Source organism: Lithobates pipiens, unplaced genomic scaffold (genome assembly GCF_037356315.1).
Source record: "Lithobates pipiens isolate NorthernLeopardFrog02 unplaced genomic scaffold, aLitPip1_a1.2 Scaffold_22, whole genome shotgun sequence".
NCBI classification, from domain to species: Eukaryota; Metazoa; Chordata; class Amphibia; order Anura; family Ranidae; genus Lithobates; species Lithobates pipiens.
This window is the reverse complement of record NW_027507784.1, coordinates 104,119,363-104,133,562: the sequence shown is the minus strand read 5'-3', so window position 1 is coordinate 104,133,562 and position 14,200 is coordinate 104,119,363. Positions and strand designations below refer to the sequence as shown.

General features: G+C 42.3%; 1 protein-coding gene across 3 annotated transcripts in view; it reads left to right on the top strand.

Annotated features, from left to right (window-relative positions):
• OLA1 (Obg like ATPase 1) overlaps positions 1 to 14,200 on the top strand; it is a 276,573-nt gene that overhangs the window by 116,288 nt on the left and 146,085 nt on the right. For all 3 annotated transcript variants that reach the window (XM_077448032.1, XM_077448031.1, XM_077448030.1), the window contains exon 5: positions 4,485 to 4,660. In XM_077448032.1, the coding sequence (XP_077304158.1) occupies positions 4,485 to 4,660 (176 nt within the window). The remainder of the gene's footprint in view (positions 1 to 4,484; positions 4,661 to 14,200) is intronic.

The following is a 14,200-nucleotide window of genomic DNA, read 5'->3' as shown; positions in this document are numbered from 1 at the left end:
TCGCGGTGTAACATCATCTTTCACATTAAAACAGAAACAAATTGGGCTAACTTTACAGTTCCGTTTATTTTTATTTTTTTTATTAATTGAAGTGTATTTTTTCCCCAAAAATTTGCGTTTGAAAGACCGCTGGGCAAATACAGTGTGACAAAATATTGCAGTAATTGACATTTTTTTCCCTAGGGTCTCTGCTAAAATATATATAATGTTTAGGGGTTCCAAGTAATTTTCTAGCAAAAAAATATTGATTTTAACTTAAACAAGTGTCAGAAAAAGATTTAGACTTTAAGTGGTTAAATTCCTGCATTTACAGGTTGTTTAAAAACTTGTCAGACTGCCTGTATTTTTTAACTTTACACACAGAAGTTTCCCTTTGATCTAAGAAGGAAGAAGAGTTAGGGTCCATGCACACCGCAGCTCATAAACTGCAGTTTATTGGAGTTTGTGCGTTTTTTTTAAAAGCCATGAACTCCACTCTGTGTTAGCCTATGTGGTCATGCACACATGGACGTTTCTTTAATGAGCAGTGAAGTTTATGGGCTTTTTTGTTCGGCATTCTATTTTTTCAATGCATTGTGGGAGTTTGGAATGCACTGTGGGATTTTTGGAGTGTCCTCTGTGTATTTTTATTGAAACCGCTCATAAACGCTAGTACAAAACGCAGTTAAAAGCATGTTTTTCTGCCAGCAATCTGGTGTCCGGAAAAAGATTTTTTGAGCTTCAGTGTGCATGGAGCCTTAGTTACAATGTTTCATTTTAAAAACTTGACAGACTGCCCAGATGTTTTCTTTTGACAGCTGAGTGAGCAGATAAGTCTCTCCACTTGTTATATGAAAGAACCGACAAACTCTACAATAGAGATCGTCAGAAGGGTTGAATCGAGATCACTATTTTTTAACGATTAATTGTGCAGCTCTAATGGAGGGGTTAAAACCCCTCTATTTATTTTTTATTTTTTGCTATCTGTGCCCTGTTGTTAAGATTTTCCTTCACTTCCTTTCCCAGAGATGCAACATAGTGAGAGGAGATATCTACCAAAGGTATTCTTCTCTTAAGCTGGCCATACATTGATCAAACTTCGGTTCAGAAGGGACTGGACAAATGTTGATCAGTGTTTGGCCAACCCTGCCCAACAGAATTTGTTTGTCAAAGGGACATCCTGAAAAACTTATGTCAATCAGTATCTGTAGCTGCAGATCAGTGTGTTCTGGCTAAGGCGGGTCCCGCTGTCAGAATACTATGTTCTGGGAGGGGGAGGGGGAGGTATATCTCCATCCACCTCATTTGTGTGCCTGGAGGAATCATAATGACCAACTTTATACAATTGTCACAAAACAAATGTCCTTATGAAAAAATGTAACCTCCCCTGGTAACAACTGTTTCCGGTTCTAAAATCTTTTTTATTTTATTTTTTACCCTAGTGCACTCCCTGCATTAAGGTAAACAAAATGCTCCCCATAACCCGCAAGCACTTTCTTGACACCTCTCTCAATCCAGTGCTGTCGCCAGCAGCCCCACTCTTCTTTCTTCCTGGCTTCACAGGACACACTGATGGCAGCGGGAGCCATAGACTCCTGCTGCTGTCAGTCAAATCCTGTGAAAAGGGAGCAGAGGTAATGACCGAGCCATGCTGTTTGTCTGTGGAAGCTAACGGCCTGGCTCACAGCTTGCTATGGTTGCACTCGGAAGAGTGAAGAATGCCGGGGGGGCGACCATCAAAGAGTACGTAAGGGACCACTCTGTACAGTATCGTTGCAAAGAGCAGCTAAAATTGTCATGGTTTTTAAAATTAACAAAACGCTTTGACTTTAATATCAATTTGTCTCTGTGACAATGGACACAAAAAAAAAAAATATTTAAATCTAGCTAGCAGATACAGACAACAATGTAAACCTAATATGGGTTATAGCAGGGCTCGACAAACCCCAGGCGCCAGGTCGCCAATGCGACCAGAAATCGCAACCTGGCACCTAAGCTGCCACCAGCCCACTCACTATTGATGCCCCAGACATGCAGAGCATTAACACTGACTGCCGTCCTCCTCCCTCCTCCACACTAAGCGGCGCCGCACTAAGTGTGAAACTGACAAGCAACGGAGAGAGGAGGATCTGTCAGAAGTCAGAATTCAGAATGATGTCGGGGTGGGCGGGACCCGGCCGGGGTGGGCGGGACCCGGCCGCTATCAAACACCAGCCAATGGGATCTGGGCGGGCCGCTACGTGTATGTGGCCCGCCCCTTTTCTTAAGCAGCCCAATCGTTGGCTGGTGTTTGATAGCTGCTGAGTCCCGCCCACCCCGACATCAAGCTCAAATCTGACACATCCGCCTCTCTGTTACTTGTCAGTTTCACACCCCGGCTGGGTCCCGCCCATTCCGACATTAAGCTCAATTCTGACAGCTCCTCTGTTACATTTCAGTAACAGAGTGCTCAGTGTGAATCCTGCCAGTGCCACCGCCAATCAGTGCCACCTGCCACCACCAATCAGTGCCACCTGCTAGTGCCAACCAGTGCCACCGCCAATCAATACCACCTGCCACCGCCAACCAGTGCCACCTGCCACCACCAATCAGTGCCACCTGCCAGCGGCAACCAGTGCCATCTGCCACCGCCAATCAGTGTCACCGCCAATCAGTGCCACCTGCCAGTGTCGGTGCACCTGCCACCACAAATCAGTGCCACCTGCTAGTGCCAACCAGTGCCACCGCCAATTAATACCACCTGCAACCACCAACCAGTGCCACCTGCCACCACCCAGTGCCACCGCCAATCAGTGCCACCTACCAGTGCCACAGTCAGTCAGTGCCACCTGCCAGTGCCGAGTGTCACCGTCAATCAGTGTCACCTGGCAGTGCCGTCTGCCACCTCCAATCAGTGCCACCTGCCACCGCCAATCAGTGCCACCGCCAACCAGTGTCACCTGCCACCGCCAATCATTGCAACCTGCCACCGCCAATCAGTGCCACCTGCCACCGCCAACCAGTGCCACCTGCCACCGCCAACCAGTGCCACCTGCCACCGCCCACCAGTGCCACCTGCCACCGCCCACCAGTGCCACCTGCCACCGCCAACCAGTGCCACCTGCCACCGCCCACCAGTGCCACCTGCCACCGCCCACCAGTGCCACCTGCCACCACCCACCAGTGCCACCTGCCACCACCCACCAGTGCCACCTGCCACCACCCACCAGTGCCACCTGCCACCACCCACCAGTGCCACCTGCCACCACCCACCAGTGCTACTGCCAATCAGTGCCACCTGCCAGTGCCACCGCCAACCAGGGCCACCTGCCATCACCAACCAGGGCCACCTGCCACTTCCAAACCAGTGCCACCGCCAGTGCCACCTGCCAGTGCCACCTGCCAGTTCCAAACCAGTGCCACCTGCCAGTTCCAAACCAGCGTCACCCGCCAGTTCCAAACCAGTGTCGCCTGCCAGTTCCAAACCAGTGTCGCCTGCCAGTTCCAAACCAGTGTCGCCTGCCAGTTCCAAACCAGTGTCGCCTGCCAGTTCCAAACCAGTGTCGCCTGCCAGTTCCAAACCAGTGTCGCCTGCCGGTGCCATCTGGCAGTTCCACGTGCCTGCCAGTGGCAACCTGTGCCACCTGCCAGTGCCAGCCAGTTCCAGCTGTTGCCAGCCTTACTCTTTCTGGTCAGCCCATAACCCTGATGTAACAGCGTTTCAATGGAGTTATTGACTGGGTGCTCCATTGTGAGTTAGGGATAGGGGGTGAAAATGAGTGGCCTTACCCTGGGAGCTGACAATCCCTACCACTCTAAAAAAAAAACAAAAAAAAAAAACTGGCTCCTAACTTTAACTGGCTCCTAAATTCAAAGCAAATTTGTCAACCCATGGGTTATAGTCTTTCCATATTCTTGGCCAACACTAAAAAAGGTTCGACAGTATACATTTGAACTGTATCCAAAGGTTTTAAAATTTGTTTCATATGGCATAATTAAGATTGAGTATTAAAGTGGTTGAAAACCTCAGTCATAAAATCTAAACATAGCACATAAATCTGTGTTTACTTGTCTCTCTCAGAAGCTCTAAGTTTCATTTCTCTGGTGTTTCGTTCCTCTGTTGTCACTTCTGAGAAGTTTTCCCTACACATGAGATAAAATTTGTGATGGGGAGGGAGAGCTCAGCACACAGCTTGTCTATTCATAACACCGTTCAGCTGTGTGAAGGGGGTTTTGTTCCTTTCCTCCAATCAGCTCTCAGTGTCTCAGACCTCTAACTGCAGCTCTCCACCCGCACCTCTGTGATGCAAAAAAATGTTTATCTAAAATCTTCACTTTTTAAGGGATGTACAAAAGAAAAGACTGCAGATAAACAAGTGAAACTTATGTGTAGGAAGGTCATGGCTATTCACTTCACTGGGTATGTGTGAGGATTCACAACCACTTTTAATTATCTTGTGATGTATAACTGAGAATCCTGATTTCTGTGTGTTTCCTTAAAAACAAATCAAAACTCTGCGTTTTAGGTGCCTTTGAGGACGATGACATCATCCATGTTGAAGGGAGTGTCAATCCAGTGCGTGACATTGAGATCATACACGAGGAACTACGTCTGAAAGATGAAGAAATGATCCTTGCTGCCATAGACAAACTTGAAAAAGTAGCTGTAAGAGGAGGAGATAAAAAATTAAAACCAGAATATGTAAGTATAAAAGACATTCTGGGTGTAGTACACAATATCACTGAAAGTTTATCTTTACCCAAAGCTTTTCTGTTTTGGATAGAATGGGGAAAGTTTAGAACCCCTGTCAGGTTTTACTGCTATCTGTGGCTTTATTGGAGAGCGTTCCCCTCTTTTTTTGGGACAGACTTTTTCCCAACAGTTGTCTTACCTAAAAATTTTTCCTTTTGCGTTCTGCCCTAGGGGACAGATTTTCTACTAGACATGAAGTGAAGGAATCTGTTGAAGCCACCAACTGCAGTAAAACATGACACATGTTCTTATTCTACCCCAAAAAAAAGTTTTGAGTGTAGAAACACTTTAAAGCTGAAGTTTATTGAAATGTATATATTAAAGAAAAAAATCAGCACCAGGGACAGTGCTTGCATTGAATAAGAAGTGTACTTGAATTCCCAGATGCACCCACAGCTGTGATCATCCTGTACAGCAGGGGTCTGGAGCTGTCACGAGCACTGGTCAAAAGTGCCGACTATAGGGCTGGGCTGACCTAGAGATAGGATATTCAACAGCTGTGGGCACTGTGGCAGGACTGAACACAGCTGGGATGGGAGTTGAAGCTTTTTTTCAAAAAATAATGTTCTGGGTTACTCTTGTTAATCCTTAGGGCTCGTTCACATCTGTGTGGTGTGTTGTATGTGCGTTGCATTTTACATGTGGTTTAGGCACACTACCATTAAACTCTATTGAATGAGCGTTTTGATTAAAGAGCAACACAGATGCAGCATGCAAAAAGTTCCTGTGTAAAAACGCGAGTATGGACTGTACGGTAAATGCACATATTTGCATGTTTTTTGCACATTCGGCGGACAGAAACAGTATACACACCTGTTAAAATGTCATGTTTCTCTGATGTAAAAAAAGAGACAACGATAAATCATTTTAGAAATGTTTCCACCTTTTAATGTGATCTATAAACTGTACAACTCAGTTGGAAAAAAAAAACTTCTATCTTATAGAGGGGGAAGTAAAAATAAAAAACATGTGGTTGCATAAGTGTGCACACCCTCTTATAACTGGGGATGTAGCTGTGTTCAGAATTAAGCAATCACATTCAAACTCTTGTTAAATAGGAGTCGGTACACACCTGCCAACATTTAAAATGCTCCAGATTAACCCCAAATAAAAATTCAGCTGTTCTAGTAGGTCTTTCCTGACATTTTCTTAGTCACATCCTAATGCAAAATGCATGGTCCGCAGAGAGCTTCCAAAGCATCAGAGGGATCTCGTTGTTAAAAGGTATCGGTCAGAAGAAGAGTACAAAAGAATTGCCAAGGCATTATATATACCATGGAACACAGTGAAGACAGTCATCATCAAGTGGCGAAAATATGGCAAAACAGTGACATTACCAAGAACTGGATGTCCCTCCAAAATTGATGAAAAGACGAGGAAAAAAATGGTCAGGGAGGCTGCCAAGAGGCCTACAGTAACATTAAAGGAGCTGCAGGAATATCTGGCAAGTACTGGCTGTGTGGTACATGTGACAACAATCTCCCTTATTCTTCGTATGTTTGGTCGATGGGGTAGAGTGGCAAGATGGAATACTTTTCTTACCAAGAAAAACATCCAAACCTGGCTAAATTTTGCAAAAACACATCTGAAGTCTCCCAAAAGCATGTGGGAAAATGTGCTACGGTCTGATGAAACCAATGTTTAACTTTTTTGCCATAATTCCAAAAGATATGTTTGTTGAAAAATCAGCACTGCACATCACCAAAAGAACACCATACCCACAGTGAAGCATGGAGGTGGCAGCATCATGTTTTGGGGCTGTTATTCTTCAGCTTTAACAGGGGCCTTAGTCAAGGTAGAGGGAATTATGAACAGTTCCTAATACCAGTCAATATTGGCACAAAACTTTCAGGCTTCTGCTAGAAAGCTGAACATGAAGAGGAACTTTATCTTTCTGCATTAAAATGACTCAAAGCAAGCATGCATATCAACAAAGGAATGGCTTCACCAGAAGATTTAAGTTTTGGAATGGCCCAGCCAGAGCACAGAACGGAATCTGATTGGAAATCTGCGGGGTGATCTGAAGAGGGCTGTGCACAGGAGTTGCCCTCACAATCTGACAGATTTGGAGTGTTATTGCAAAGGAGAGTGGGCAAATATTGCCAAGTCAAGATGTGTCATGCTGATAGACTCATACCCAAAAAGACTGAGTGCTATAGTAAAATCAAAAGGTGCTTCAACAAAGTATTAGTTTAACCTTTTCATGATAAGCCTATTTTTGGCATTTGGTGTTTACAAGTTAAAATCCATATTTTTTGCTAGAAAATTACTTGGAACCCCCAAACATTATATATATTTTTTTAGCAGAGACTCTAGAGAATAAAACGGCGATTGTTGCAATATTTTATTTCACACTGTATTTGCGCAACTGTGTTTTAAATGCAACTTTTTGGGAAAAGGGACACTTTCATAAATAAAAAAAAAAAAAACGAAACAGTAAAATTAGCCCAATTTTTTTGCATAATGTGAAAGATAATGTTACGCCGAGTAAATGGATACCAAACATGTCACACTTTATAATTGCACGCATTTGTGGAATGACGACAAACTACGGTACCTAAAAATCTCAATAGACGCTTTAAAAAACAAAAATTCCCGTTACCAGGTTAGCGTTACAGAGGAGGTCTAGTGCTAGAATTATTGCTCACGCTCGGACGATCGCGGCGATACCTCACATGTGTGATTTGAACACCGTTTACATATGTGGGTGCGAATTCCATATGCGTTTTCTTTGCTTTGCGAGCTCGCGGGGACGGCGGGCGCTTTAAAAAAAAATTTTTTACATTTATTTTATTCTATCTAAAAGACCCCCGATCCCTCCTTTACACTTCAAAGTATTCAGATCGCCGTTTTCGGCGATTCTGAATAGTGTATATATTTTAAAATCCGGCGCCATTGGCAGCCGAGTAAACGGGAAGTGACGTCATGACGTCGCTTCCGTGTTTACTATTAGGAAACTGTAATGAAGCCGCTTACGGCTTCATTCCAGTCCCTGCCCAGCATCCGGAGGCATCAGATCATGCATCGGTGCTCCCGATTGAGCAGGAGCACCGGTAAGAGCGGCGGGAGGGGGGGGGACGTCCCCTCCCACTCCTCCGGCATAACAGCCGAGCGGCTTTTAGCTGCATCGGTTGTTATGGCTGGAAAGCCAATCGCCCGCTGTAGGTGCAGGCATCATCCCGGTATAACCCCCGGAAGCCGAGTACGCACATCTGCGTACGCTCGGCGGCAAGGGGTTAAGGGTCTGCACACTTTTGCAACCATATTATTTTAATTTTTTAACTTTACTTTCCTCGGCCTAAAATATTTGTTCAACTAAGTTGTACGGTTTATAGGTCACAATAAAGGTGGAAAAAGTTCTGAAATGATTTATCTTTGTCTCATTTTAACAGGGGTGTGTATACTTTTTATATCCCCTCTGTGACTGGGTCCTTGGTTAACTCTACTTACTGTTCAGCAACACCATCTTCCCCTAGCTTTTCTTTTTTTCTTTTTGGTTCATAGGTAATCATTAAAAGAGAGGTATGGCTTAAGCTTTTTTTTGACTGTTCTTCTCTTTTGAGTCGACGGTGTCTTTACCAGTGTTTTTCCTGTGACACGAGTCACCTGATAATGGGCTTTTGCTGATTGGGTAAAGATTTACCAAGTTTGAGAAGAATGTTGACAATACTGTTGGGATCCACCCAGCTGGATTGGCAACTGGCTCCGCTTTTCTTAGTGCTGTAATTTTTGCCCTCTGACAGTCCAGCCACTGTACCTGCAAACATGTAAGCTCCATCTGCATTGTGGGTGGGGACACTTCAACATCTTCGCTTTGATGCCAGAGAGGACCTTGTCCAGGCACTGGGTAAAAAGCACAGTAGCCTGTTACAGCCAAGCAGATTTGTTTCCATGTAGATACACCAGTGAATTTCCAAAGTTCCTTGTTAAACAAGTCTGAAAATGTTAGCTTCTTATACGTTTTAAATTCTACAGTTATGAATAATGTGGTAGCTGTACTACATATTAATGTTTCACCAGCTGCAGTTTCCACAGCTGTGTCGGAGGAACTTGTGACATGTCTTTTCTATTCAATGACAATGGCTTTAAAGTGATCCTTTGCAAGCATCTCTTCAGCTGTTTGATACGTCTGTCTGTCCAGCTGCCTGTTGATCTACACTGCATAGACACCAAAAATAAAAACACAGCATATGCACGTCTTTTATATTTTGTTGAGCATACAGTTCTCAGTACACGCGGTTTTAGATGATCAAACCGTATCGAAAACTATGCATATTTTTGTCAGTGGGACAGCTTCAGGGCACTGGTCTAAATAAATCATCAGTCTTTTAGAATGGTGCGTTTCATTGTCCCTAGAACATGCCAAGTCTGTGGGTTAGTTTTGTTTGTGCGGCTGTTCGCTGAATTGGCATGTCCTATCTTAAGAAAAAATATGTAGAGAGACAGAGACCAGAACTGAACACGATAGAGAACTTATCAATACAGTGACAGATGAGGTGTCCACAAAGAAGGTGGCATAAAAGAGGTTTCTAAAAATGTGAAAGAGGTGTTTTTGCTGACATTCATTTAAATTCATTTTTATTTTTAAACAAAAGAATGATGGAGATAATCAAAATAGTGTGTGTCAGTATGAACCATGCTTGAGTGAGATTGTGGTCCATTGCAGGCCATAGACATACAAGGGTAGAACCTATGCGTATTCTATATGGTGACGTTGGACAGGGCCTGAAGATCCAACCCCAAGCGGAATTTACACTATATTACCACAAGTATTGGGACGTTTGCATTTACACGCACATGAACTTTAATGATATCCCAGTCTTAGTCCATAGGGTTCAATATTGAGTTGGCCCACCCTTCAACTCTTCTGGGAAGGCTGTCCATAATGTTTAGGAGTGTGTCTATGGGAATGTTTGACCATTTTTCCAGAAGCGCATTTGTGAGGTCAGGCACTGATGTTGGATGAGAAAGCCTGACTCGCAGTCTATGCTCCAATTCATCCTAAAGGTGTTCTATTGGGTTGAGGTCAGCACTCTGTGCAGGCCAGTCAAGTTCCTCCACAAAAAAAAGGGGTTAGTGTAAAGATAAAAAATCTAAACACAAGAAAAGCAGTCATCTATAGAGACTAATTGGCATCAGGGGGTTATTGGTACAAAATTAGAAAAGGGGTGGTATCCAGTGGGTCTGCAATGTAGGATTTTCCCCGCATCCCTATTAAATAGACAATAAAGAAAATAAATGTTCCTCTTGAATGGGACTTTAAATGGGGAAAAAAGGGCTACTTGGGGTATAAATGCGTATATGAATTTATTTAGGGTAAACCATATAAGAAAAAATTCAGTGAAAAGTGCAAATGTGAAATATACATTAACATGAATATACAAACAATGGCACATGGGATGCAGTATACATAAACTAGAATGCAAGACAATATGAGACAATCACAATCGTAAACTCCACAACACATGTAAGCTACATGTACGGGAAAAGGACCCAACGCATTTCGAGTAATTACAAAATTAGCTTTATTGAAAATGTATAAAAATGCTCAAGTACTAAAATTTCAATAATCCTACATCCATCGCCATATAAAAAGAATGACGACATCACCCACAGCACACATGAACCCCCTCTACAGGACTTCAGGATTGGGCCACAAATGGGGTAGATGGGGTCTGAAAGTGGATCAGATGCGATCAGTCAAGTTCCTCCATCCCAAGCTCGATGATCCATGTCTTTATAGACCTTGCTTTATGCACTAGTCCAAATCATTTGGGGGAGGGGGGATTATGGTGTTGGGTTTGTTTTTCAGGGGTTGGACTTGGCCACTTTGTTCCAGTGAAGGGAACTCTTAAAGCATTGGCATACCAAAACTTTTTGGACAATTTCATGCTCCCAATTTTGTCCCTTCCTCTAACATAACTGTGCACGAGTGCGCAAAGCAAGGTCCATAAAGACATGAATGAGTGAGTCCTGACCTCAACCTAATAGAACACCTTTGGAATGAATTAGAGCAGAGACTGCAAGCCAGGCCTTCTCATCCAACATCAGTGCCTGTACTCACAATGCGCTTCTGGAAGAATGGTCAAACGTTTCCATAGACACGCGTCTAAACCTTGTGGGTGGGCCAACTCAGTATTAAGCCCTACAGTCGAAGACTGGGATGCCATTAAAGTTCATGTGTGTGTAAAGGGAGGTGTCCCAATACTTTTAATAATAAAGTGTATTTCTTTTCTAGCTACATGTATATATCTAAAGAGAGTGCCAATAGAAAAATGTTTTAAAATGAGGAGTACCACATCTTCTCAATCTATGGACAAAAGTCCTGTGAGAGATCATGGCTTTTCCCTGTACCTCGAGACAGAAAAACAATCCAGATATAAAATATCTAAGTTTATTTCAATATTCAGCTTAAAAATGGACACAGCTCATTCAGTAAAAGGCATCTTTGTCATGAACCCCCCTCTAACCCTACTGAGACGTCAATGCTTGATAAGCAACATCCAAAATGTAAGTTACAGATGCAGGAAGATCTATGAATCAACAGGCCCTCAACATGTTTTTCTGCACAGGGTGCTGCTTCAGGAGGAATAAGGGAAGTACAAACTCTAAAATGGAGGACAATGTTACTTAAAGTATACAAAGACTCTTGATACACATCTTATTGATCAAAGACAAAGAAGTATATATAACGATTCAAAGGGGTTACCCAGAAATCCTATACCTGTCCTATATGACTGTGTCGGAAAGGGCCTCAAGAACCAACCCCAAGCTGAATTTATATATTTTATTTCTCTAGCTACATATTACTTTAGTATGATTCCTGGCAAAAAAATTAGCATGCAACCAGTCCCGGGATGTCTTTGCATTATTTAGATCATATATTTTATCCCTGGTGTTATTGATGCCCATATTTGCATACAATTGCATTAACCCATTTTGTTCCTTTAAGGGGTTACCCACCTAACTTTAACTCCACCTTTGGTAACATCAGTACTAGACTGATATCAAGTTGACTGTGTGGAAATGACACACTCTATACATGTACAATCTCTCACTCTTTAGCGAATTCTGTAAACTGTTAAGACCTGAAATGCATAAGAAGTTCATTATTCTTTGTGTGTTTTAATGTGATCACTGGTCAAAGGCCACTCGTACTTAAAGTCATTAGAGATAAGATGCTTTCTCCACTTCCACCTTCAGGTCACCATGATGAGCTAATGAAAGAGCTCCCACAAGTCTGCTCTCAATGTAATGTTCAGATCACTATTTAAGGTTATCCTGTTGATGCCTCAGATTGTTCAGTGTCAACTAGGTGAATATTTATAGCAATATACACATTTAATAGGTTTTCAAAGTGTTTTTATTACAGAATGTTCTCCTGGTGTTTTTTTATTTATTTTTGATGGAAGGCTGTTTGGTAAATGTGCAACTTTTGTCCTTATTTAACATTAAACAAAATAAACATTGAATTAGTAACATAAAAAATAAAAAATGATGCGTCATTGTCATTGGGCAGCACAATGGCTTAGTGGTTAACACTTCTGCCTGACAGCACTAGTCATCAGCTCAAATGGCTTGGATAGGTTAGAATTGCTTTGCATGTTCTCCCTGTGGCTGCGTGGGTTTCTTCCTAAAGAAATGCTAGTAAATTGTCTCCTGTATAAATTGGCCCTAGTATGTGTATGTATGAATGTGAGTTGGGACCCTAGATTGTAAGCTTCTTGTGGGCGGGGACTGATGAATGTACAATATATTTGGAGTTATAGAAGTACCTCAAATTGCCCAAAATGTGGCAGGTACAATACAAAGCCTTGTTTTAAGTATATCAAACTAAACTCAAAATAGTTGAATCTCGTTTAAACAAATCTAAAAGATCCATGAATATCTTTTTCTGAAAGTAACTTTCCATAGAACAGACCTACTGTACATTGCAATAAAGGGACTTTAAATGTGCTTCAAAGAAACCAAAAGGCTACCACGAACACCAAAAACATTTGAATAAAAAGGTAATTTTTTTTATACATCATAAAAAATCTGCTTCATATCAGATTACACGTCTATAAAAATGTACATGAGTTGGTACTTGGGTTTTGTAAGTTACATACTGCACATACTTATGAGTATGTACACACACATATAGTATCTACAGTCATGGCCAAATTTTTGAGAATGACACAAATATACATTTTCAAAGTCTGCTGCCTCAGTTTTTATGATGGCAATTTGCATATACTTCAGCAAGTTATGAAGAGTGATCAGGTGAATTTAAATGCAACATCCCTCTGTCATGAAAATGAACTTAATCCCATAAAAAACATTTGCACTGTGTTTTGTGAAGAAGGCTTCAGGGCACCCAAGAAAGTCCAGCAAGCGCCCAGGACAGTCTCTAACACTTAATTCAGCTGTGGGATCGGGGCACCACCAGTGCAGAGCTTTCTCAGGAATGGCAGCAGGCAAGCGTGAGTGCATCTGTAAAGCAAAGACGCTTGGAGGATGGCCTGGTGTCAAGAAGGGCAGGCAGCAAAAAAGCCACTTCTCTCTAAGAAAAACATCAGGGACAGACAGTCTGCAAAAGGTACAAGGATTGGACTGCTGACTAGGCTAAAGTCACTTTTTATGACAAATCTTTCCGATTGTTTGAGGTATCTGGGAAAAAACCTTGTCCAGAGAAGAAAAGGGTGAGCGCTACCATCATTATAGCATCCTGAGACCATTCATGTGTGGGGTTGCTTCTCAGAGTTTTTACCTAAGGACACAGCCATTAATCAAGAATGGTACAAAAACATCCTCTGAGAGCAAAATCTCCCAACCATCCAAGAACAGTTTGGTGAGGAACAATGACTTTTCCAGCATGATGGTGCATCTTGCCATACGGCAAAAGTGATAACGAAGTGGCTTGGGGAACAAAACATGAACATTTTTGGTCCATGGTTAGGAAACTCCCCAGGCTTTAATCCCATTGAGAACTTGTGGTCAATCCTTGAGGAGGGTGAACAAAAAAAAAACACAAATTGACAAACTCCAAGCATTGATTATGCAAAAATAGGCTGCCATCAGTCAGGATGTGGCCCAAAAGTTGATTGAGAGCATGCTAGGGCGAAGTGTAGATTTCTTGAAAAATGAGAGTCAACACTGCAAATGTTGATTCTTTGCATAAACTTAATGTTGTCAATAAAAGCATTTGACACTTATGAAATGCTTGTAATTAAACTTCAGTATACCATAGTAACATCTGACAAAAAGATGAAAAAAAAAAAAGTGAAGCAGCAGACTTTGTGAAAATTTATATTTGTCTTTCTCAAAACTTTTTCCATGACTATATGGTACTGTACATGTTTATATAAAATAGTGTTTCACTGTTACATACATACATACATAATGAATAAAGACACCAGTCCATCCAGTTCAACCTGAGTGAGTGTCTACAATTATCCCTATTTAAGGTACCCATATAGTGCCGTCAATTTACACAGCACTCCACACACT